Genomic DNA, 24881 nt, shown 5'->3' with positions numbered 1-24881 from the left:
CGGTGCTACTGCCACAGTGTGGGTGTCCCCACGGGTGCTGCCACGGTGACAGTGTTGCTGCCACACTGTGGGTGCCACTGTGGTGATGTTGGCTGGTGTGTAGAGGGAAGGGAGGTTCTTCAGAGGGATGTGGCCATGGGCTGAGGTTGTCCGAGGGCAAGGAGCCAGCAGCGTGCCCAAGGGGGCAAGAAGGCCAGTGGCAGCCTGGCTGGGCTGAGCAGTGGGGTGGCAGCAGCCCCAGGGCTGTGCTCAGTGCTGGGCCCCTCACTCACTGCCACAGGGACACTGAGGGGCTGCAGGGAGAGAAGATGCACTGGGAAGCTCTGGGCTAAATGAGGGTACCTGAGGCAAAGGTTCAGTCTGCAGAGAACGAGGCTCAGAGGAGACCTGATCACTCTGACTCCCTGGCTGTGGCTGAGAGGGTCGGTCTCTGCTCCCAAGTTAAAAGCTACAGGCCAAGAGGAAAGGGGCTCAGGGTGCCCCAGGGGAGGTTGAGGCTGGAGCTGAGGCAGAACTGTTTCCCTGAGAGGGGTGTCAGCCCCTGTGCCAGGCTGCCCAGGGAGCTGGGGGAGTGCCCAGCCCTGGAGGGGTCCCAGAGCCGTGGGGCTGAGGTGCTTGAGGGCCGTGGCTCAGTGGTGCCTGTGGCACTGTGGGGTCAGGGTTGGACTCCAGCAGCTCAAAGGGCTTTTCCATCTGTAATTCTCTGGTCAGTGCCCTGTGTGCCAGAACAGCAGCCAGCTCTCTCCTTGGTCCATTAAAAGCAGAAGAGCTCCATCCCCTCCGCTGAGCTCTGCCACTTCCTCCTGCCAAGCATCCCAGGAGGACTTGGGTTAATCGGGCAAGGTGGGGTTGGCTTTAATGAACTCACCATAACCGAGTGGCACAGCCCAGAGCCCGGCACAGCGCCCCGAGGTGAAGCTTCCCTGGGGGGGGGATGCTACAAGCTGAAGTAGTCGATGGCTCCGTAGCGCTGGAGGCTGGTCGCCCACACGGCGTCTGCTCTACCCGCGCTCGCCAGCAGCCGGCACAGCTCCGCCGGGAAACCCTCCTCCCCCTGCGTGGGGGTGTGGTGGCCGGAGCCCCGCGGCGGCTGCGAGTAGCCCACGAGGCGCAGGTCGGGCAGGGCCGCGCAGGGCCGGGCCAGGCCGCCCAGCGCCGCCGCGCTCAGGGGGGTGCCGAGGAGACCGAGGCAGCGCAGGCGGCGGCAGCGGCGCAGCGCCGGCAGCAGCAGCTCCAGCTCCGTGTCCCCCAGCTGACACTCCAGCAGCTCCAGCTGCAGCAGCGAGCACGAAGCGGCTTCCAGCAGCGTCCGCAAGGGTTGCAGGAGGCTGGGGGACGTGAGGTTGTGGCCGCTCAGGTCCAGCTGGAGCAGGGAGGGCGCGTGGAGGCTCGAGGACAGGAAGATGAGGTCGGAGGGGAGCAGGCAGCAGAAGGCCAGCGCCAGACTCTCCAGGGGAGTCTGCAGCTCGCTGGGAGGACAGGGTGGGGTGGCAGAGTGGGGAACCCCCAAAGCACCCCCAAACCACCACGAGGCTCCCCCACCTCCAAATCCCCTGAGGCCCTCCCCAAACCAGCCACAGACCCCTAAAACCCTGAGGCTGCCCAAATTCCACCCCCAGGATCCCCCAAAATCCCTCAGCTCCCTCAAAGTCTCCCCCAACCCCCGTGAGGTATCCCCAAAGCTCCTGAGACCAGACCCCTGAGCTGGGGCAGAGCTGCTCTGGGACTCCATCTCCTCATAAGTGTAGACAGTTGCACAGTGCCAAACTGGGCAACTCCCCTAAAACCCCCTGAGCCAAGGCAGAGCTGCTGTGGGACTCCATCCCCTCTTAAATCTTTGCCCACAGGGTGTAGACAGTTCCCCAATGCCAAACCCCAACCCCAAAACACCCTGAGGCTGCCCAAAACATCTTCAGGCACCCCAAACCCCTCTTTTATGCCTCCCCTGAGCCGAGGCAGAGCTGCTGTGGGACTCCATCCCCTCTTAAATCTTTGCCCAAGGGGCAAATGCCAAACCTTCCAAACCTTCCCCCCAAAACACCCTGAGCCCCCCCAAAACCCCCTGAGACCAGCCCCCTGAGCTGAGGCAGAGCTGCTGTGGGACTCCATCCCCTCTTAAATCTTTGCTCACAGGGCAAATGCCAAACCTTCCAAACCCTGTCCCCAAAACCCCCTGAGACCAACCCCTGAGGTAGTGCAGAGCTACTGTTGGACTCCAGCCCCTCTTAAATCTGCCCCCACAGGGTGTGGGTGATACCCCAATGCCACCCCCCCCCACACACACACATTCCCTCCCGCTGCAGCGTGTGAAGGTTTTGGAGTCCCTCCCCCAGCGGGCAGCTTACCCCAGGAGCTGCCTGAGTCTCCCAGAAAGCCTGGAGGAGTACAAATCGAGTTCCTTGAGGGCAGGCAGGGCCCGGAGGTGAGCGGCCAAGCAGCGGATGCCGGCGTCCGTGCCCGGGGGCCGTGCGGCGCACGTCCACGTTGCTGTAGGGCAGCTTGAGGCTGCGCAGCGCGGGGAAGCGGCCGAGGTGAGGCAGCACTGCGCACAGCCCCGCCAGCCCCAGGTTGTTGAAGCGTGAAACAACTCTGCGGACGGCGGCAGGCTCCAGGGAGTCCAGCAGGGAGACGACGGTGGAGACGGAGAGCTCCTCGGCGTGGAAGTCGCGGCAGAGCAGGCGCAGGGGGGCGCAGGGCGAGCGGAGGGCGGCGCGCAGCAATAGGCGCGTAGCAATAGGGCACCCCTAAGCCAGCCCCCATCAATAGGGCATCCTATAGCACCCCTAAGCCAGCCCCCATCAATAGGGCATCCTATAGCACCCCTAAGCCAGCCCCCATCAATAGGGCATCCTATAGCACCCCTAACCCAGCCCCCATCAATAGGGCATCCTATAGCACCCCTAAGCCAGCCCCCATCAATAGGGCATCCTATAGCACCCCTAAGCCAGCCCCCATCAATAGGGCATCCTATAGCACCCCTAACCCAGCCCCCATCAATAGGGCATCCTATAGCACCCCTAAGCCAGCCCCCATCAATAGGGCATCCTATAGCACCCCTAAGCCAGCCCCCATCAATAGGGCATCCTATAGCACCCCTAACCCAGACCCCATCAATAGGGCATCCTATAGCACCCCTAAGCCAGCCCCCATCAATAGGGCATCCTATAGCACCCCTAAGCCAGCCCCCATCAATAGGGCATCCTATAGCACCCCTAACCCAGACCCCATCAATAGGGCATCCTGTAGCACCCCTAACCCAGACCCCATCAATAGGGCATCCTATAGCACCCCTAACCCAGCCCTCTATCTATAGGGCATCCTATAGCACCCCTAAGCCAGCCCCCATCAATACGGCATGCTATAGCACCCCTAAGCCAGCCCCCATCAATAGGGCATCCTATAGCACCCCTAAGCCAGCCCCCATCAATAGGGCATCCTGTAGCACCCCTAACCCAGACCCCATCAATAGGGCATCTTAGAGCACCCCTAACCCAGCCCCCATCAATAGGGCATCCTATAGCACCCCTAACCCAGACCCCATCAATAGGGCATCCTATAGCACCCCTAACCCAGCCCTCTATCTATAGGGCATCCTATAGCACCCCTAAGCCAGCCCCCATCAATAGGGCATCCTATAGCACCCCTAACCCAGACCCCATCAATAGGGCATCTTAGAGCACCCCTAACCCAGACCCCATCAATAGGGCATCCTATAGCACCCCTAACCCAGACCCCATCAATAGGGCATCTTAGAGCACCCCTAACCCAGCTCTTTATCTATAGGGCATCCTATAGCACCTCTAATCCAGCCCCCCATCAATAGGGCACCCCACAGCACCCCTAGATCTGCACCTCATCAATAGGGTACCCCTAACCCAGCCCTCTCTCAATAGGACCTCCCATAGCACTCCTAACCCTATCCCCCATTAATAGGGCACCCTATAGCACTCCTAACCCAGCTCCCCATCAATAGGGAACTCCAGGGCAGGACCCCTCTTAATGAGGGGTACCCCCAGCACCCCATAAAGGAAGCCTACAGCAGGATCTCCAACACCCCCCTTCCCTCCCTGGGCCCCCCTGTGCTGCCCTCACACCCCTCGACCCCCCTCAGCTGCCCTCACCCCCCCTCGATCCCCAGGGTCCCCTTCAGCTGCCCTCACCCCCCCCAATCCCCGGGGCCCCCTTCATCTGCCCTCAATCCCCCAGTCCCTGGGGACCCCTTCAGCTGCCCTCACGCCCCCCAATCCCCGAGGCCCCCCTCAGCTGCCCTCACGCCCCCCAATCCCCGGGATCCCCCTCAGCTGCCCTCACGCCCCCAGTCCCCGGGGACCCCTCAGCTCCCCTCACGCCCCCCCAATCCCCGGGGACCCCTCAGCTGCCCTCACTCCCCACAATCCCCGGGGTCCCCCTCAGCTGCCCTCACGCCCCCAATCCCCGGGATCCCCCTCAGCTGCCCTCACGCCCCCAATCCCCGGGATCCCCCTCAGCTGCCCTCACCCCCCACAATCCCGGGGGACCCCTCAGCTGCCCTCACGCCCCCCAGTCCCCGGGGACCCCTCAGCTCCCCTCACGCCCCCAATCCCGGGGGACCCCTCAGCTGCCCTCACGCCCCCCAGTCCCCGGGGACCCCTCAGCTGCCCTCACGCCCCCCAGTCCCCGGGGACCCCTCAGCTCACCTCCCGCCCCCAGTCCCCCGGGACCCCTCAGCTGCCCTCACGCCCCCCAGTCCCCGGGGACCCCTCAGCTCACCTCCCGCCCCCAGTCCCCGGGGACCCCTCAGCTGCCCTCACGCCCCCCAGTCCCCGGGGACCCCTCAGCTCACCTCCCGCCCGCCGCCCCGCTCCCGCCGGGCCCCTCACGGCCGCGCTTCCAGGCATTGGCACTGCACCCCGGCACCGCCCCTCCGCCAATCAGAGCGAGAGTTTCACCACGGAAGGCGGGCCCGGCGTCGTTACTAGGTGCCGCCTGCCATCCTCGCCCGCCCATTGGCTGCCGCCGTGTCTGTCATCGCTTCCTCCCTTCTTATTGGCTGAAGGGCGGCGGCAGCGGGAAGTTCGATCTGAGCCCCAGACGCTGCGGTCCCTGCGCGGCTCCGGGAGGTCTCGGATCGCCCCGGGCCGGGGAACGGCCCCGCTCCGCACGCCATGGAGCGGCAGCGGGAGGTCAAGGCCCTGCTGAAGAGCTGGGAAGCGGCTTTTGTCCGGGAGCAGCGGAGGAAGCCCGGCCAGGTGCCCGCTGCGGGGGGCGGGGATGGGGAGGGGCGGCGGGGCAAAGTGGGGTTTTAATGGGGTTCTGAGGGGAAAGGTGGAGTTTTGAGAGGAAAAGTGAGGGGTTTTGTGAATTTCTGAGGAGCAAGTGGGAATTGGGAGGAGCTTGGAGGGGAAAAGTGGGGTTTTGGTGGAGTGTTGAGGGGAAAAGTGGGGGTTTGGTGGATTTCTGAGATACAAGTGGGATTTGAGTGGAGCTCTGAGGGGAAAAGTGGGGGTTTTGTGGAGTGTTGAGAAGAAAAGGGGTTTTAGTGGAGTTCTGAGTGAACAAGTGGCGATTTGGAGGATTTTTGAGGGTAAAAGTAAGTTTTTGATGCGGTTCTGAGGGGAAAAATGGGTTTTGGCAGAGTTTTGAGGGCAACAGTGGGTTTTACTGGAGTTTTGAGGGGAAAAGTGGGGGTTTGGTGGAGTTTTGAGGGGAAAAGTGTTTTACTGTGGGGTTCTGAGGGGAATAAAGGTTTTTGTAGAGCTTTAAGGAGAAAAGAGTGGGGTTGGTTGTCTGGTGAGGGGGAACAGTGGAGATTGGTGGGGTTCTGAGGGGAAAAGTGCGGGCTTGGTGGAGTCTGGAGTGGAAAGGTGGAGGTTCGGTGGGGTTTTGAGGGTGAAAGTGGGGTTTTGATGGGGTTCTGAGGGGAAAAGTGGAGTTTTGGTGGAGTGTTGAGGGGAAAAGTGGGTTTTTTTTGTGGAGTGTTGAGAAGAACAGTGGGTTTTACTGGAGTTTGGAATGAAAAAGTGAGGGTTTTGGTGGAGTGTTGAGGGGAAAAGGGGTTTTAGTGGAGTTTGGAGTGAAAAAGTGGCGATTTGGTGGATTTTTGAGGGTAAAAGTAGGTTTTTGGTGTGGTTCTGAGGGGAAAAATGGGTTTTGGTGGAGTTTTAAGGAGAAAAGAGTGGGGTTGGTTGTCTGGTGAGGGGGAACAGTGGAGATTGGTGGGGTTCTGAGGGGAAAAGTGCGGGCTTGGTGGAGTCTGGAGTTGAAAAGTGGAGGTTCGGTGGGGTTTTGAGGGCGAAAGTGGGTTTTTGATGGGGTTCTGAGGGGAAAAGTGGAGTTTTGGTGGAGTTTTGAGAGGAAAAGAGGGGAGTTTGTGAATTTCTGAGGAACAAGTGGGAATTGGGAGGAGCTTGGAGGGGAAAAGTGGGGTTTTGGTGGAGTGTTGAGGGGAAAAGTAGGGGTTTGGTGGATTTCTGAGATACAAGTGCGATTTGAGTGGAGCTCTGAGGGGAAAAGTGGGGGTTTTGTGGAGTGTTGAGAAGAAAAGGGGTTTTAGTGGAGTTCTGAGTGAACAAGTGGCGATTTGGAGGATTTTTGAGGGTAAAAGTAAGTTTTTGATGTGGTTCTGAGGGGAAAAATGGATTTTGGCAGAGTTTTGAGGGCAAAAGTGGAGGGTTTGTGGACTTCTGAGGAACAAGTGGGAATTTGGAGGAGCTTTGAGGGTATAAATGAGGTTTTGGTGGAGTTTTCAGATGAAAAGTGGAGTTTTGGTGGAGTGTTGAGGGAAAAAGTGGGGTTTTGGTAGAGCTTGGAGTGAAAAAGTGGGGGGTTGGTGGGTTTTTGAGGGTAAAAGTGGGGTTTTGGTGGGGTTTTGAGGGGAAAATGGGTTTTTTGTAGAGTTTTAAGGAGAAAAGAGTGGGATTGGTGGTCTGCTGAGGGGGAACAGTGGAGATTGGTGGGGTTCTGAGGGGAAAAGTGCAGGCTTGGTGGAGTCTGGAGTGGAAAAGTGGAGGTTTGGTGGGGTTTTGAGGGCGAAATTGGGTTTTTGATGGGGTTCTGAGGGGAAAAGTGGAGTTTTGGTGGAGTTTTCAGATGAAAAGTGGGGTTTTTTGTGGAGTGTTGAGAAGAACAGTGGGTTTTACTGGAGTTTGGAGTGAAAAAGTGGGGATTTGATGAATTTTTGAGAGTAAAAGTAGGTTTTCGGTGTGGATCTGAGGTGAAAATGAGTTTTTGTGGGGTTTTAAGGGGAAAAGTAAGGTTCTGGTGGAGTGTTGAGGGCAAAAGTGGGGTTTTGGTGAGATTCTGAGAGGAAAGAATTGGGTTTTGATGGTGTTGTGGGGAGAAAGTGGGATTGTGGTGTAGTCTTGAGAGGAAAACTGGGTTTTGGCAGAGTTTTGAGGGCAAAAGTGGGGGATTTGTGGACTTCTGAGGAACAAGTGGGAATTAGGAGGAACTTTGAGGGGGAAAGTGAAGTTTTGGTGGAGTGTTGAGGGAAAAAGTGGGGTTTTGGTGGAGCTTGGAGTTAAAATTGGCTGTTCAATGGGTTTTTGAGGGCGAAAGTGGATTTTTGATGGGATTCTGAGGGGGAAAATGGATTTTTTGGTGGAGTTTTAAGTGGAAAAGTGGAGGTTTGAGAAGAAAAGTGGGGATTTGGTGGACTTAAGAGGAACAAGTGGGATTTTGGAGGAGCTTTGAGGGGAAAAGTGGAGTTTTGGTGGGGTTTTTAGATTAAAAGTGTGGGTTTGGTGTATTTTTAAGGGCAAATGTGGGATTTTGTGGACTTTGGAGTGGTAAGGTGTGGGTTTGGTGGATATTTGGGGCAAAAGCGGGGTGTCTTGTGGTTCTGAGGGAAAAAGAGAGGGTTTGGTGGTCCACTGAAAGGAAAATGAGTTTTTGTGGAGTTTTAAGGGGAAAAGTGGGGTTTTGGTGGGGTTTTAAGATGAAAAATGCAGTTTTGGTGGAGTTTTCAGATGAAAAGTGGAGTTTTGGCTGCCCTCACGCCCCCCCAATCTCCGGGGTCCCCTTCAGCTGCCCACACCCCCCCCAATCCCTGAGGCCCCCCTCAGCTGCCCTCACGCCCCCCCAATCCCCGGGATCCCCCTCAGCTGCCCTCACACTCCCCCAATCCCTGAGGCCCCCCTCAGCTGCCCTCACCCCCCACAATCCCCGGGGACCCCTCAGCTGCCCTCACGCCCCCCAGTCCTCGGGGACCCCTCAGCTGCCCTCACGCCCCCCAATCTCCGGGATCCCCTTCAGCTGCCCTCACGCCCCCCAATCCCCGGGGACCCCTCAGCTGCCCTCACGCCCCCCCAATCCCCGGGGACCCCTCAGCTCACCTCCCGCCCCCAGTCCCCGGGGACCCCTCAGCTGCCCTCACGCCCCCCAGTCCCCGGGGACCCCTCAGCTCACCTCCCGCCCGCCGCCCCGCTCCCGCCGGGCCCCTCACGGCCGCGCTTCCAGGCATGCGCACTGCACCCCGGCACCGCCCCTCCGCCAATCAGAGCGAGAGTTTCACCACGGAAGGCGGGCCCGGCGTCGTTACTAGGTGCCGCCTGCCATCCTCGCCCGCCCATTGGCTGCCGCCGTGTCTGTCATCGCTTCCTCCCTTCTTATTGGCTGAAGGGCGGCGGCAGCGGGAAGTTCGGTCTGAGCCCCAGACGCTGCGGTCCCTGCGCGGCTCCGGGAGGTCTCGGATCGCCCCGGGCCGGGGAACGGCCCCGCTCCGCACGCCATGGAGCGGCAGCGGGAGGTCAAGGCCCTGCTGAAGAGCTGGGAAGCGGCTTTTGTCCGGGAGCAGCGGAGGAAGCCCGGCCAGGTGCCCGCTGCGGGGGGCGGGGATGGGGAGGGGCGGCGGGGCAAAGTGGGGTTTTAATGGGGTTCTGAGGGGAAAGGTGGAGTTTTGAGAGGAAAAGTGAGGGGTTTTGTGAATTTCTGAGGAGCAAGTGGGAATTGGGAGGAGCTTGGAGGGGAAAAGTGGGGTTTTGGTGGAGTGTTGAGGGGAAAAGTGGGGGTTTGGTGGATTTCTGAGATACAAGTGGGATTTGAGTGGAGCTGTGAGGGGAAAAGTGGGGGTTTTGTGGAGTGTTGAGAAGAAAAGGGGTTTTAGTGGAGTTCTGAGTGAACAAGTGGCGATTTGGAGGATTTTTGAGGGTAAAAGTAAGTTTTTGATGCGGTTCTGAGGGGAAAAATGGATTTTGGCAGAGTTTTGAGGGCAACAGTGGGTTTTACTGGAGTTTTGAGGGGAAAAGTGGGGGTTTGGTGGGGTTTTGAGGGGAAAAGTGTTTTACTGTGGGGTTCTGAGGGGAATAAAGGTTTTTGTAGAGCTTTAAGGAGAAAAGAGTGGGGTTGGTTGTCTGGTGAGGGGGAACAGTGGAGATTGGTGGGGTTCTGAGGGGAAAAGTGCGGGCTTGGTGGAGTCTGGAGTGGAAAGGTGGAGGTTCGGTGGGGTTTTGAGGGTGAAAGTGGGGTTTTGATGGGGTTCTGAGGGGAAAAGTGGAGTTTTGGTGGAGTGTTGAGGGGAAAAGTGGGTTTTTTTTGTGGAGTGTTGAGAAGAACAGTGGGTTTTACTGGAGTTTGGAATGAAAAAGTGAGGGTTTTGGTGGAGTGTTGAGGGGAAAAGGGGTTTTAGTGGAGTTTGGAGTGAAAAAGTGGCGATTTGGTGGATTTTTGAGGGTAAAAGTAGGTTTTTGGTGTGGTTCTGAGGGGAAAAATGGGTTTTGGTGGAGTTTTAAGGAGAAAAGAGTGGGGTTGGTTGTCTGGTGAGGGGGAACAGTGGAGATTGGTGGGGTTCTGAGGGGAAAAGTGCGGGCTTGGTGGAGTCTGGAGTTGAAAAGTGGAGGTTCGGTGGGGTTTTGAGGGCGAAAGTGGGTTTTTGATGGGGTTCTGAGGGGAAAAGTGGAGTTTTGGTGGAGTTTTCAGATGAAAAGTGGGGTTTTTTGTGGAGTGTTGAGAAGAACAGTGGGTTTTACTGGAGTTTGGAGTGAAAAAGTGGGGATTTGATGAATTTTTGAGAGTAAAAGTAGGTTTTCGGTGTGGATCTGAGGTGAAAATGAGTTTTTGTGGGGTTTTAAGGGGAAAAGTAAGGTTCTGGTGGAGTGTTGAGGGCAAAAGTGGGGTTTTGGTGAGATTCTGAGAGGAAAGAATTGGGTTTTGATGGTGTTGTGGGGAGAAAGTGGGATTGTGGTGTAGTCTTGAGAGGAAAACTGGGTTTTGGCAGAGTTTTGAGGGCAAAAGTGGGGGATTTGTGGACTTCTGAGGAACAAGTGGGAATTAGGAGGAACTTTGAGGGGGAAAGTGAAGTTTTGGTGGAGTGTTGAGGGAAAAAGTGGGGTTTTGGTGGAGCTTGGAGTTAAAATTGGCTGTTCAATGGGTTTTTGAGGGCGAAAGTGGATTTTTGATGGGATTCTGAGGGGGAAAATGGATTTTTTTGGTGGAGTTTTAAGTGGAAAAGTGGAGGTTTGAGAAGAAAAGTGAGGATTTGGTGGACTTAAGAGGAACAAGTGGGATTTTGGAGGAGCTTTGAGGGGAAAAGTGGAGTTTTGGTGGGGTTTTTAGATTAAAAGTGTGGGTTTGGTGTATTTTTAAGGGCAAATGTGGGATTTTGTGGACTTTGGAGTGGTAAGGTGTGGGTTTGGTGGATATTTGGGGCAAAAGCGGGGTGTCTTGTGGTTCTGAGGGAAAAAGAGAGGGTTTGGTGGTCCACTGAAAGGAAAATGAGTTTTTGTGGAGTTTTAAGGGGAAAAGTGGGGTTTTGGTGGGGTTTTAAGATGAAAAATGCAGTTTTGGTGGAGTTTTCAGATGAAAAGTGGAGTTTTGGCTGCCCTCACGCCCCCCCAATCTCCGGGGTCCCCTTCAGCTGCCCACACGCCCCCCAATCCCTGAGGCCCCCCTCAGCTGCCCTCACGCCCCCCCAATCCCCGGGGTCCCCCTCAGCTCCCCTCACGCCCCCCAATCCCCGGGGTCCCCCTCAGCTGCCCTCACGCCCCCCACAATTCCCGGGGACCCCTCAGCTCCCCTCACGCCCCCAATCCCGGGGGACCCCTCAGCTGCCCTCACGCCCCCCAGTCCCCGGGGACCCTTCAGCTGCCCTCACGCCCCCAGTCCCCGGGGACCCCTCAGCTGCCCTCACGCCCCCCAGTCCCCGGGGACCCCTCAGCTGCCCTCACGCCCCCCAGTCTCCGGGGACCCCTCAGCTGCCCTCACGCCCCCCAGTCCCCGGGGACCCCTCAGCTCACCTCCCGCCCGCCGCCCCGCTCCCGCCGGGCCCCTCACGGCCGCGCTTCCAGGCATTGGCACTGCACCCCGGCACCGCCCCTCCGCCAATCAGAGCGAGAGTTTCACCACGCAAGGCGGGCCCGGCGTCGTTACTAGGTGCCGCCTGCCATCCTCGCCCGCCCATTGGCTGCCGCCGTGTCTGTCATCGCTTCCTCCCTTCTTATTGGCTGAAGGGCGGCGGCAGCGGGAAGTTCGATCTGAGCCCCAGACGCTGCGGTCCCTGCGCGGCTCCGGGAGGTGGAGTTTTCAGATGAAAAGTGGAGTTTTGGTGGAGTGTTGAGGGGAAAAGTGTGGCTTTAGTGGACCTTGGAGTGAAAAAGTGGAGATTTGGTGGGTTTTTGAGGGCAAAAGTGCGTTTTTTGTGGGATTCTGAGGAGAAAAAGGTTTTTTTGTAGAGTTTTAAGGAGAAAAGAGGGACGTTGGAGTTCTGCTGAGTTGGAAAAGATGCAGATTGGTGGGGTTCTGAGGCACCAGTGGGATTTTGGGGGAGCTTTGAGGGGAAAAGTGGAGTTTTGTTGGTGTTTTCAGATGACAAGTGTGCTTTTAGTGGATTTTGGAGTGAAAAAGTGGGGGGTTGGTGGATATTTGAGGGCAAAGGTGGGTTTTTGTTGGGGTTCTGAGGGGAAGATGGGTTTTTGTGGAGTGTTGAGGGGAAAAGTGGTGCTTTGGTGGGGTTCTGATGAAAAAGTTGGGCTTTGGTGTAGTTTTGAGGGGAAAAGTGAGCTTTTTGTGAGTTTTGAAGGGAAATGTTGGGGTTTGGTGGAGTTTTAAGGGGGAAAAAGTGGGATTTTGGTGGAGTTCTGAGGGGAAAATTGGGGAGGTGATTTGAGGGAAAAAAAGTAGTGTTTTTGTGGTGGTGTTTGGACAAAAAGATAGAATATTGGGGTTTTGGTGGTGAAATCTCTACCAGGAGGCTGCAGTGAGCTGGAGGTCGGTCTCTGCTCCCAGCTAGTGAGTGACAGGCCAAGAGGAAAGGGGCTCAGGGTGCCCCAGGGGAGGCTGAGGCTGGAGCTGAGGCAGAACTGTTTCCCTGAGAGGGGTGTCAGCCCCTGTGCCAGGCTGCCCGGGAGCTGGGGGAGTGCCCAGCCCTGGAGGGACCCCAAAGCCCTGGAGCTGAGGTGCTGAGGGCTGTGGGTCAGTGGTGGCCGTGGCAGGGTGAGGGCTCAGGGCTGGGCTCCAGCAGCTCAAAGGGCTTTTCTAACTCAAATGATTCTGTGGTTTGCTCCCTGCAGCTGTGGCATCATCACAGATGCCAGTCCTGGGTCGCTCAGCACCATCTGCTGCCACGGCCTCCGCGGCCGCTACGTCACCGTCACTATCCTGGGCCGGGAGGAGCAGTTCACTCTCTGTGAGGTCGAGGTCTACACTGTCCACCCCGAGCCATGAGGGGCTTTTAAGGGGGACAAGGTGAGGAGTTTCCCCCCTGGCACCAGGACCCTCTGACATCAGATGCCCCTGGAGGCTCCCTGTCGTCAGAACCACCCTAATAAACATCCCCACGGGGCCCCTTTGTGCATCACCATCCCCATCCCATAGGCTCCACAGGACCATGGCATCACCATCCCCACCCCGTGGGCTCCACAGGACCATGGCATCACCATCCCCACCCCGTGGGCTCCACAGAACCATGGCATCACCATCCCCACCCCGTGGGCTCCACAGGACCATGGCATCACCATCCCCATCCCATAGGCTCCAGAGGACCATGGCATCACCATCCCAACCCCACGGGACCTCCAGCCTCTTTCCATCACCACCCTTGAGGCCCATGGGGTTCCACCATCCTCATCCCCACTCTGTGGCTCCCCAGGACCTGTGGTGGCCACCTTGGGGTGGGGCTGGCCGTGGGAGGTCACTCACTCGCCCGTGAAGCCTTTGGAGATGGAGTGGAAGGAGGTGAGTTCCACCGAGTCCAGGTAGGGCGGCCCCATCTCTGTCAGCACCTTCCTGAAGGAGTGGAAGGCCGAACCCTCAGCATACACGTTGTCCTGGTACACCTGGAGGAGGGGGGAAACTGGTGGGGTTACCTAGATGTTGGGGTCCACCTCACATACCCCCCGAGTCTGAGGGTCCCACTCACCTCGTCAGCCATGAGGAAGAGCCTCTCCTCGAAGGCGAATTTGATGACGGCCTCAATGCACTGACGGCTCTGGACCTGCCCTGGGAGGGGGGAGAAGGGGGGAGGTTGGCATAGCGGAGTGGGGGGGTCCAGTCCCACTCCCACCATGGGTTTGGGGGGCCCAGTCCTGCTCCTGATGGGTTTTGGGGGGCTCAATCCCTTTTCCTGATAGGTTTGGGGGCCCAGTCTTGCTCCCTATGGGTTTGGGGTATGGGCTCAGCCCCACTCCTGATGGGTTTTAGGGGACTCAGTCTAGTTTCCCATGGGTATGGGGGGGCTTAGACCCCCTCTCCTGATAGGTTTGGGGGACCCAAACTGCCTCCCTATAGATTTGGGAGGAGAGTCATCCCCACTCCTGATGGGTTTGGGGGGGCTTAGCCCCTGCTCCTGATGGGTTTTGGGGCCTTCACCCCACTCCTGATGGATTTGAGGGGACTCAGTCCCACTTCCTATGGCTTTTGGAGGGTCTCAACCCAGTTCTTGGGTATGTTTTGGAGGTCTTAGTAGGACCAGTAAAGCACTGGGGGTCTCAGAATGGGACTGGGAGGGCACTGGGAGCTCACAGCCCTGGTACCAGAAGTCCCATCCCAACCTCAGGGTCCCATCCCAGCCCCAGGGTCCTATCCCCAGGGTCCCATCCCAGTCCCAGGATCCCATCCCATCCCTGATATCCCACCCCTGGGGTCCAATCCCACCCCTGGGGTCCCATCCCAGTCCCATCCCATCCCATCCCTGGGGTCCCATCCTAACCTCAGGGTCCCATCCCATCCCTGGAGTCCCATCCCATCCCTGGGGTCCCATCCCATCCCACCCCTGAAGTCCCATCCCTGGGGTCCCATCCCAACCTCAGGGTCCCATCACACTCCTGGAGTTCCACCCCTGGGGACGCATCCCACCCCTGGTGTCCCATCCCAGTCTCATCCCACCCCTGGAGTCCCATCCCAGTCCTATCCCGTCCCACCCCTGGGGTCCCATCCCACCCCTGGGGTCCCATCCCATCCTGTCCCATCCCATCCCACCCCACCCCTGGGGTCCCATCCCACCCCTGGAGACTCATCCCATCCCTGTGGTCCCATCCCATCCCACCCCTGGGGTCCCAACCAGTCCCATCCCATCCCAAACCTGGGGTCCCATCCCACCCCTGGCGCCCCATCCCACCCCTGGGATCCCATCCCATCCCACCCCTGGGGACTCATCCCAACCCTGGGGTCCCATCCAGTCCCATCCCATCCCACCCCTGGGGACCCATCACATCCCATCCCAACCCTGGGGTCCCATCCCATCCCACCCCTGGGGTCCGATCCCAACCCTGGGGTCCCAGCAGTCCCATCCCATCCCACCCCTGGGGTCCCATCCCATCCCACCCCTGGGGTCCGATCCCAACCCTGGGGTCCCAGCAGTCCCATCCCATCCCACCCCTGGGGTCCCATCCCACCCCTGGGGTCCCATCCAGTCCCATCCAATCCCATCCCATCCCAGCCCTGGGGTCCCATCCCATCCCAGCCCTGGGGTCCCATCCCATCCCAGCCCTGGGGACTCATCCCATCCCACCCCTGGTGTCCCATCACATCCCATCCCACCACTAGGGTCCCATCCCCTCCCAACCCTTGGGTCCCATCCAGTCCCATCCCATCCCACCCCTGGGGTCCCATCCCATCCCAACCCTGGAGACCCATCCCATCCCTGAAGTCCTATCCCTGGGGTCCCATCCCAACCTAGGGTCCCGTCCCACCCCTGGGGTCGCATCCCACCCCACCCCTGGGGTCCCATCCCATCCCACCCCTGGGGTCCCATCCCATCCCTGGGTTCCCATCCCACCCCACCCCTGGGGTTGCATCCCACCCCACCCCTGGGGTCCCATCCCATCCCTGGGTTCCCATCCCATCCCACCCCTGGGGTCCCAACCAGTCCCAACCCATCCCAACCCTGGGGTCCCATCCCATCCCACCCCTGGGGCCCCATCCCACCCCTGGGGCCCCATCCCACCCCTGAGGCCCCATCCCATCCCTAGGGTCCCATCCCATCCCACCCCTGGGGTCCCATCCCACCCCTGGGGACTCATCCCATCCCTGTGGTCCCATCCCATCCCACCACTGGGGTCGCATGCCATCCCATCCCACCCCTGGGATCCCATCCAGTCCCATCCCAATCCTGGGGTCCCATCCCACCCCTGAACTCCAATCCTTGGGGTCCCATCCAAACCTCAGGGTCCAATCCCACCCCTGGGGTCCCAGCCCTGTGGTCACATCCCACCCCTGGGGTCCCATCCCAGTCCTATCCCATCCCACCCCTGAGGTCCCACCCCTGGGGTCCCATCCCACCCCTGGGGTCCCATCCAGTCCCATCCCATTCCATCCCATCCCACCCCTTGGGTCCCATCCCATCCCACCCTTGGGGACTCATCCCACCCCTGGGGTCCCATCCCATCCAATCCCACCCCTGGGTTCCCATCCTATCCCAACCCTGGGGTCCAATCCAGTACCATCCCATCCCATTCCATCCAACCCCTGGAGTCCCATCCCACCCCTACGGACCAATCCCACCCCTGGGGTCCCATCCCACTCCACCCCTGGGGTCCCATCCCACCCCTGGGTTCCCATCCCACCCCTGGGGTCCCATCCCATCCCAAACCTGGGGTCCCATCCCATCCCACCCCTCGGGCCCCATTCCACCCCTGAGGCCCCATCCCATCCCTAGGGTCCCATCCCATCCCACCCCTGGAGTCCCATCCCACCCCTGGGGACTCATCCCAACCCTGGGGTCCCATCACATCCCATCCCACCCCTGGGGACTCCTCCCAGCCCTGGGGTCCCATCACATCCCATCCCACCCCTAGGGTCCCATGCCATCCCACCCCTGGGGTCCCATCCCATCCCACCCCTGGAGTCCCATCCCACCCCTGGAGACTCATCCCATCCCTGGGGTCCCATCCCATCCCACCCCTGGGGTCCCAACCAGTCCCATCCCATCCCACCCCTGGGGTCCCATCCCACCCCTGGCGCCCCATCCCACCCCTGGGATCCCATCCAGTCCCATTCCAATCCTGGGGTCCCATCCCACCCCTGAACTTCAATCCTCGGGGTCCCATCCAAACCTCAGGGTCCCATCCCACCCCTGGGGTCCCACCCCTGGGGTCGCATTCCATCCCCGGATGGGACGCCAGGGGTCGGATGGGACCTTAGGGGTGAGATGGCACTGGATGGGACCCCAGGGGTGGGATGGGATGGGACCCCAGGGGTGGGATGGGATGGGACCCCAGGGGTGGGATGAGTTTCCAGGGGTGGGATGGGATGGATCCCATCTCATCCCACCCCTTGAGTCCCATCCCAGTCCTATCCCATCCCACCCCTGGGGTCCCATCCCACCCCTGGGGTCCCATCCCACCCCTGGGGACTCATCCCACCCCTGGAGACTCATCCCACCCCTGGGGTCCCATCCCACCCCACCCCTGGGGTCCCATCCCACCCCTGGAGACTCATCCCACCCCTGGGGTCCCAACCAGTCCCATCCCATCCCACCCCTGGCGCCCCATCCCACCCCTGGCGCCCCATCCCACCCCTGGGGCCCCATCCCATCCAATCCCACCCCTGGGGACTCATCCCAACCCTGGGGTCCCATCCAGTCCCATGCCATCCCACCCCTGGGGACCCATCACATCCCATCCCACCCCTGGGGTCCCATCCCATCCCACCCCTGGGGACTCATCCCAGCCCTGGGGTCCCATCCCATCCCATCCCATCCCACCCCTGGGGTCCCATCCCATCCCACCCCTGATTTCCCATCCAGTCCCATTCCATCCCACCCCTAGGGTCCCAACCGATCCCACCCCTGGGGTCCGATCCCAACCCTGGGGTCCCAGCCAGTCCCATCCCATCCCACCCCTGAGGTCGCATCCCACCCCACCCCTGGGGTCCCATCCCACCCCTGGGGTCCCAACCAGTCCCATCCCAAACCTGGGGCCCCATCCCACCCCTGAGGCCCCATCCCATCCCTAGGGTCCCATCCCATCCCACCCCTGGGGCCCCATCCCACCCCTGAGGCCCCATCCCATCCATAGGGTCCCATCCCATCCCACCCCTGGGGTCCCATCCCACCCCTGGGGTCCCAACCAGTCCCATCCCATCCCAAACCTGGGGTTCCATCCCACCCCTGGGGACTCATTCCAACCCTGGGGTCCCATCCAGTCCCATGCCATCCCACCCCTGGGGTCCCATCCCATCCCACCCCTGGGGACTCATCCCAGCCCTGGGGTCCCATCACATCCCATCCCACCCCTGGGGACTCATCCCAGCCCTGGGGTCCCATCCCATCCCAGCCCTGGGGTCCCATCCCATCCCACCCCTGGGGACTCATCCCACCCCTGGGGTCCCATCCAGTCCCATCCCACCCCTGGGGTCCCATCCCACCCCTGGGGTCCCATCCCACCCCTGGGGACTCATCCCTTCCCACCCCTGGTTTCCCATCACATCCCATCCCACCCCTAGGGTCCCATCCCCTCCCAACCCTTGGGTCCCAGCCAGTCCCATCCCATCCCACCCCTGGGGTCCCATCCCATCCCACCCCTGGGGTCCCATCCCATCCCAACCCTGGAGACCCATCCCATCCCTGAAGTCCTATCCCTGGGGTCCCATCCCAACCTAGGGTCCTGTCCCACCCCTGGGGTCGCATCCCACCCCTGGGGTCCCATCCCAGTCTCATCCCACCCCTGGATTCCCATTCCAGTCCTATCCTATCCCACTCCTGAGGTCCCACCCCTGGGGTCCCATCCCAACCCTGGGTCCCATCCACTCCCATCCCATCCCACCCCTGGGGTCCCATCCCAACCCTGGGTCCCATCCACTCCCATCCCATCCCACCCCTGGGGTCCCATCCCAGCCCTGGGGTCCCATCACATCCCACCCCTCGGGGTCCCATCCCAACCCTGGGGTCCCAGCCAGTCCCATCCCACCACACCCCTGGGGTCCCATCCGATCCCTGAGGTCCCATCCCACCCGTGGGATCCCATCCCATCCATCCCATCCCATCCCTAGGGTCCCCTCCCATCCCACCCCTGGGGTCCCATTCCATCCCCTCCCATCCCACCCCTGGGGTCCCATCACATCCCATCCCATCCCTGGGGTCCCATCACATCCCATCCCACCCCTGGGGTCCCATCCCAACCCTGGAGACCCATCCCACCCCTGAAGTCCTATCCCTGGGGTCCCAACCCAACCTAGGGTCCCATCCCACCCCTGGGGTCGCATCCCACCCCTGGGGTCCCATCCCAGTCTCATCCCACCCCTGGATTCCCATCCCAGTCCTATCCGATCCCACTCCTCAGGTCCCACCCCTGGGGTCCCATCCCACCCCTGAGGTCCCATCCCATCCCACCCCTGAGGTCCCATCCCATCCCACCCCTGGGGTCCCATCCCACCACTGGAGACGCATCCCACATCTGGGGTCCGATCCCAACCCTGGGGTCCCAGCAGTCCCATCCCATCCCACCCCTGGGGTCCCATCCCACCCCTGGGGTCCCATCCAGTCCCATCCAATCCCATCCCATCCCAGCCCTGGGGTCCCATCCCATCCCAGCCCTGGGGTCCCATCCCATCCCAGCCCTGGGGACTCATCCCATCCCACCCCTGGTGTCCCATCACATCCCATCCCACCCCTAGGGTCCCATCCCCTCCCAACCCTTGGGTCCCATCCAGTCCCATCCCATCCCACCCCTGGGGTCCCATCCCATCCCAACCCTGGAGACCCATCCCATCCCTGAAGTCCTATCCCTGGGGTCCCATCCCAACCTAGGGTCCCTTCCCACCCCTGGAGACTCATCCCATCCCTGGGGTCCCATCCCATCCCACCCCTGGGGTCCCAACCAGTCCCATCCCATCCCACCCCTGGGGTCCCATCCCACCCCTGGCGCCCCATCCCACCCCTGGGATCCCATCCAGTCCCATTCCAATCCTGGGGTCCCATCCCACCCCTGAACTTCAATCCTCGGGGTCCCATCCAAACCTCAGGGTCCCATCCCACCCCTGGGGTCCCACCCCTGGGGTCGCATTCCATCCCCGGATGGGACGCCAGGGGTCGGATGGGACCTTAGGGGTGAGATGGCACTGGATGGGACCCCAGGGGTGGGATGGGACCCCAGGGGTGGGATGGGATGGGACCCCAGGGGTGGGATGAGTTTCCAGGGGTGGCATGGGATGGGACCCCAGGGATGGCATGGGATGGGTCCCTAGGGGTGGGATGGGATGGATCCCATCTCATCCCACCCCTTGAGTCCCATCCCAGTCCTATCCCATCCCACCCCTGGGGTCCCATCCCACCCCTGGGGTCCCATCCCACCCCTGGGGACTCATCCCACCCCTGGAGACTCATCCCACCCCTGGGGTCCCATCCTATCCTGTCCCATCCCACCCCACCCCTGGGGTCCCATCCCACCCCTGGAGACTCATCCCACCCCTGGGGTCCCAACCAGTCCCATCCCATCCCACCCCTGGCGCCCCATCCCACCCCTGGCGCCCCATCCCACCCCTGGGGCCCCATCCCATCCAATCCCACCCCTGGGGACTCATCCCAACCCTGGGGTCCCATCCAGTCCCATGCCATCCCACCCCTGGGGACCCATCACATCCCATCCCACCCCTGGGGTCCCATCCCATCCCACCCCTGGGGACTCATCCCAGCCCTGGGGTCCCATCCCATCCCATCCCATCCCACCCCTGGGGTCCCATCCCATCCCACCCCTGATTTCCCATCCAGTCCCATTCCATCCCACCCCTAGGGTCCCAACCGATCCCACCCCTGGGGTCCGATCCCAACCCTGGGGTCCCAGCCAGTCCCATCCCATCCCACCCCTGGGGTCCCATCCCATCCCACCCCTGAGGTCGCATCCCACCCCACCCCTGGGGTCCCATCCCATCCCACCCCTGGGGTCCCAACCAGTCCCATCCCAAACCTGGGGCCCCATCCCACCCCTGAGGCCCCATCCCATCCCTAGGGTCCCATCCCATCCCACCCCTGAGGCCCCATCCCATCCATAGGGTCCCATCCCATCCCACCCCTGGGGTCCCATCCCACCCCTGGGGTCCCAACCAGTCCCATCCCATCCCAAACCTGGGGTTCCATCCCACCCCTGGGGACTCATTCCAACCCTGGGGTCCCATCCAGTCCCATGCCATCCCACCCCTGGGGTCCCATCCCATCCCACCCCTGGGGACTCATCCCAGCCCTGGGGTCCCATCACATCCCATCCCACCCCTGGGGACTCATCCCAGCCCTGGGGTCCCATCCCATCCCAGCCCTGGGGTCCCATCCCATCCCACCCCTGGGGACTCATCCCACCCCTGGGATCCCATCCAGTCCCATCCCACCCCTGGGGTCCCATCCCACCCCTGGGGTCCCATCCCACCCCTGGGGACTCATCCCTTCCCACCCCTGGTTTCCCATCACATCCCATCCCACCCCTAGGGTCCCATCCCCTCCCAACCCTTGGGTCCCAGCCAGTCCCATCCCATCCCACCCCTGGGGTCCCATCCCATCCCACCCCTGGGGTCCCATCCCATCCCAACCCTGGAGACCCATCCCATCCCTGAAGTCCTATCCCTGGGGTCCCATCCCAACCTAGGGTCCTGTCCCACCCCTGGGGTCGCATCCCACCCCTGGGGTCCCATCCCAGTCTCATCCCACCCCTGGATTCCCATTCCAGTCCTATCCTATCCCACTCCTGAGGTCCCACCCCTGGGGTCCCATCCCAACCCTGGGTCCCATCCACTCCCATCCCATCCCACCCCTGGGGTCCCATCCCAACCCTGGGTCCCATCCACTCCCATCCCATCCCACCCCTGGGGTCCCATCCCAGCCCTGGGGTCCCATCACATCCCACCCCTCGGGGTCCCATCCCAACCCTGGGGTCCCAGCCAGTCCCATCCCACCACACCCCTGGGGTCCCATCCGATCCCTGAGGTCCCATCCCACCCGTGGGATCCCATCCCATCCATCCCATCCCATCCCTAGGGTCCCCTCCCATCCCACCCCTGGGGTCCCATTCCATCCCCTCCCATCCCACCCCTGGGGTCCCATCCCATCCCACCCCTGGGGTCCCATCCCATCCCATCCCTGGGGTCCCATCACATCCCATCCCACCCCTGGGGTCCCATCCCAACCCTGGAGACCCATCCCACCCCTGAAGTCCTATCCCTGGGGTCCCAACCCAACCTAGGGTCCCATCCCACCCCTGGGGTCGCATCCCACCCCTGGGGTCCCATCCCAGTCTCATCCCACCCCTGGATTCCCATCCCAGTCCTATCCGATCCCACTCCTCAGGTCCCACCCCTGGGGTCCCATCCCACCCCTGAGGTCCCATCCCATCCCACCCCTGAGGTCCCATCCCATCCCACCCCTGGGGTCCCATCCCACCACTGGAGACGCATCCCACATCTGGGGTCCCATCCCAAGCCTGGGGTCCCATCCATTCCCATCCCATCCCATCCCACCCCTGGGGTCCCATCCCATCCCACCCCTGGGGTCCCATCCCAGCCCTGGGGTCCCATCCAGTCCCATCCAATCCCATCCCATCCCACCCCTGGGGACTCATCCCAACCCTGGGGTCCCATCACATCCCATCCCACCCCTGGGGACTCCTCCCAGCCCTGGGGTCCCATCACATCCCATCCCACCCCTAGGGTCCCATGCCATCCCACCCCTGGGGTCCCATCCAGTCCCATCCCATCCCACCCCTGGGGTCCCATCCCATCCCACCCCTGGGGTCCCATCCCACCCCTGGGGTCCCACCCAACCCTGGGGTCCCAGCCAGTCCCATCCCATCCCACCCCTGGGGTCCCATCCCATCCCACCCTTGGGGTCTCATCCCATCCCTGAGGTCCCATCCCACCCGTGGGATCCCATCCCATCCATCCTATCCCTCCCTTAGGGTTCCCTCCCATCCCACCCCTGGGGTCCTATTCCATCCCCTCCCATCCCACCCCTGGGGTCCCATCCGAACCCTGGGGTCCCATCCAGTCCCATCCAATCCCATCCCATCCCACCCCTGGGGTCCCATCCCATCCCAACCCTGGAGACCCATCCCACCCCTGAAGTCCTATCCCTGGGGTCCCATCAAACCTCAGGGTCCCGTCCCACCCCTGGGGTCGCATCCCAGTCTCATCCCACCTCTGAATTCCCATCCCAGTCCTATCCCATCCCACTCCTGAGGTCCAAGCCCTAGGGTCCCATCCCACCCCTGGGGTCCCATCCCATCTCACCCCTGCGGTCCCATCCCACCACTGGGGTCCCCTCCCATCCCACCCCTGGGGTCCCATCCCATCCCCTCCCATCCCACCCCTGGGGACTCATCCCACCCCTGGGGTCCCATCCCAGTCTCATCCCACCCCTGGATTCCCATCCCAGTCCTATCCCATTCCACTCCTGAGGTCCCACCCCTGGGGTCCCATCCGAACCCTGGGGTCCCATCCCATCCCACTCCTGGCATCCCATCCCACCCCTTTGGTCGCATCCCATCCCACCCCTTTGGTCGCATCCCATCCCACCCCTGGGGTCCCATCCCACCCCTGGGGTCCCATCCCAACCCTGGAGTCACATCCCACCACTGAAGTCCCATCCCTGGGGTCCCATCCCAACCTAGGGTCCCATCCCACCCCTGGGGTTCCACCCCTGAGGTCCCATCCCACCCCTGGGGTCCCACGCAGTCCCATCCCACCCCTGGGGTCCCATCCCACCCCTGGGGTCCCATCCCGTCCCATCCAGTCCCATCCCATCTCACCCCTGGGGTCCCATCCCATCCCACCCCTGGGGTCCCATCCCACCCCTGGGGTCCCATCCCGTCCCATCCAGTCCCATCCCATCCCACCCCTGGGGTCCCATCCCACCCCTGGGGTCCCATCCCAGCCCTGGGGTCCCATCACATCCCACCCCTCGGGGTCCCATTCCAACCCTGGGGTCCCATCCAGTCCCATCCCATCCCACCCCTGGGGTCCCATCCCATCCCACCCCTGGGTCCCATCCACTCCCATCCCATCCCACCCCTGGGGTCCCATCTCAAACCTGGAGTCCCATCCCAACCCTGGAGTCCCATCCCACCCCTGAAGTTCCACCCCTGGGGTCCCATCCCATCCCAACCCTGGAGTCCCATCCCATCCCAACCCTGGCGTCCCAGCCAGTCCCATCCCATCCCACCCCTGGGGTCCCATCCCATCCCACCCCTGGGGTCCCATCCCACCCCTGGGGTCCCATCCCACCCCTGGGGTCCCATCCCAACCCTGGGGTCCCTTCCAGTCCCATCCAACGCCTGAGGTCCCATCCCAACCCTGGGGTCCCATCCCATCCCACCTCTGGGAACTCATCCCACCCCTGGGGTCCCATCCCATCCCACCCCTGGGGACCCATCCCATCCCACCCCTGGGGTCCCAACCCGTCCCATCCAGTCCCATCCCAACCCTGGGGTCCCATCCCACCCCTGAAGTCCCATCCCTGGGGTCCCATCCCCACCTCAGGGTCCCATCCCACCCCTGGGGTTCCATCCGTAGGGTCCCATCCCATCCCAACCCTGGTGTCCCATCCAGTACCATCCCATCCCATCCCACCCCTGGGGTCCCGTCCCAGCCCTTGGTGCCGCAGGGTACCGGTGGGGTTGCCAGGGTTGATGATGCACAGCACCCGTGGGCAGCAGTGCCGGCGGCCCTCGGCCAGCGCCCGCCGCAGCTCACTCAGCGCCAGTGCCCAGCAGCGTTCGTCGTCCAGGTAGTAGCCGAGCTGCACGGCCCCCAGCTCGGCGATGGTGGCCGAGTACAGCGGGTACTGCAGGATGGGCATCAGCACCCGCGTGCGAGAGGGCGCCGAGCCCGTCACCAGCAGCTTCAGGATTGTTTGAGGGCACAGGCATGGCATGATGGGGGGCGACGGGGGGCTGCGGACACGATGGGGGGGGACACGAGGATGGTGAGGGGAGAAGGGGGTGGTGAGGGGCACAGTGTGAGCACAGGGATGGTGATGGTACACGGGGGGGGTGAGGGGACATGCGGCTGGTGAGGGGACACGGGGGTGGTGAGGGGAGAAGGGGAAGATGAGAGGACATGGGGGTGGTGAGGGGATAAGGGCATGTTGAGGGGACACGGGGATTGTGAGGGGACACGGGGCTGGTGAGGGGACAAGGGCGTGGTGAGGGAAGAAAGGGATGATGAGGGGATACCGGGGTGGTGAGGGGAGAAGGGGATGGTGAGGGGACACGGGGGTGGTGAGGGGACATGGGCGGGTCAGGGTACAAGGCGTTGTGGAGGGGACACGGGGCTGGTGAGGGGACAAGGGTATGGTGAGGGGACACGGGTGGGGTGAGGGGATAAGGGGATGGTGAGGGGAGACGGGGATGGTGAGGGGACATGGGGATGGTGAGGGGAGACGGGCATGGTGAGGGGAGAAGGGGAGGTTGAGGGGAAAAGGGGGTGGTGAGGGGACATGGGGCAGGTGAGGGGCCACGGGGCTGGTGAGGGGACACTGGGATGGTGAGGGTACA

The 24881-nt window shown here is 61.8% G+C and overlaps 1 protein-coding gene across 1 annotated transcript; it reads right to left on the bottom strand.

Annotated features, from left to right (window-relative positions):
* Nucleotides 1–830: 830 nt before the first annotated feature.
* Nucleotides 831–16514, bottom strand: LOC133626376 (leucine-rich repeat-containing protein 14-like). The gene is given in 7 exon segments (XM_062005139.1): nt 831–1469; nt 2346–2461; nt 2463–2744; nt 12556–12640; nt 13111–13247; nt 13331–13410; nt 16496–16514. Coding segments are annotated over 7 exon segments (1251 nt in total). The 3' UTR covers nt 831–937.
* Nucleotides 16515–24881: the final 8367 nt, after the last annotated feature.

Source organism: Colius striatus, chromosome 11 (assembly GCF_028858725.1).
Source record: "Colius striatus isolate bColStr4 chromosome 11, bColStr4.1.hap1, whole genome shotgun sequence".
In the NCBI taxonomy this organism is placed as follows: domain Eukaryota; kingdom Metazoa; phylum Chordata; class Aves; order Coliiformes; family Coliidae; genus Colius; species Colius striatus.
This window is presented reverse-complemented; position numbering and strand designations above follow the sequence as displayed.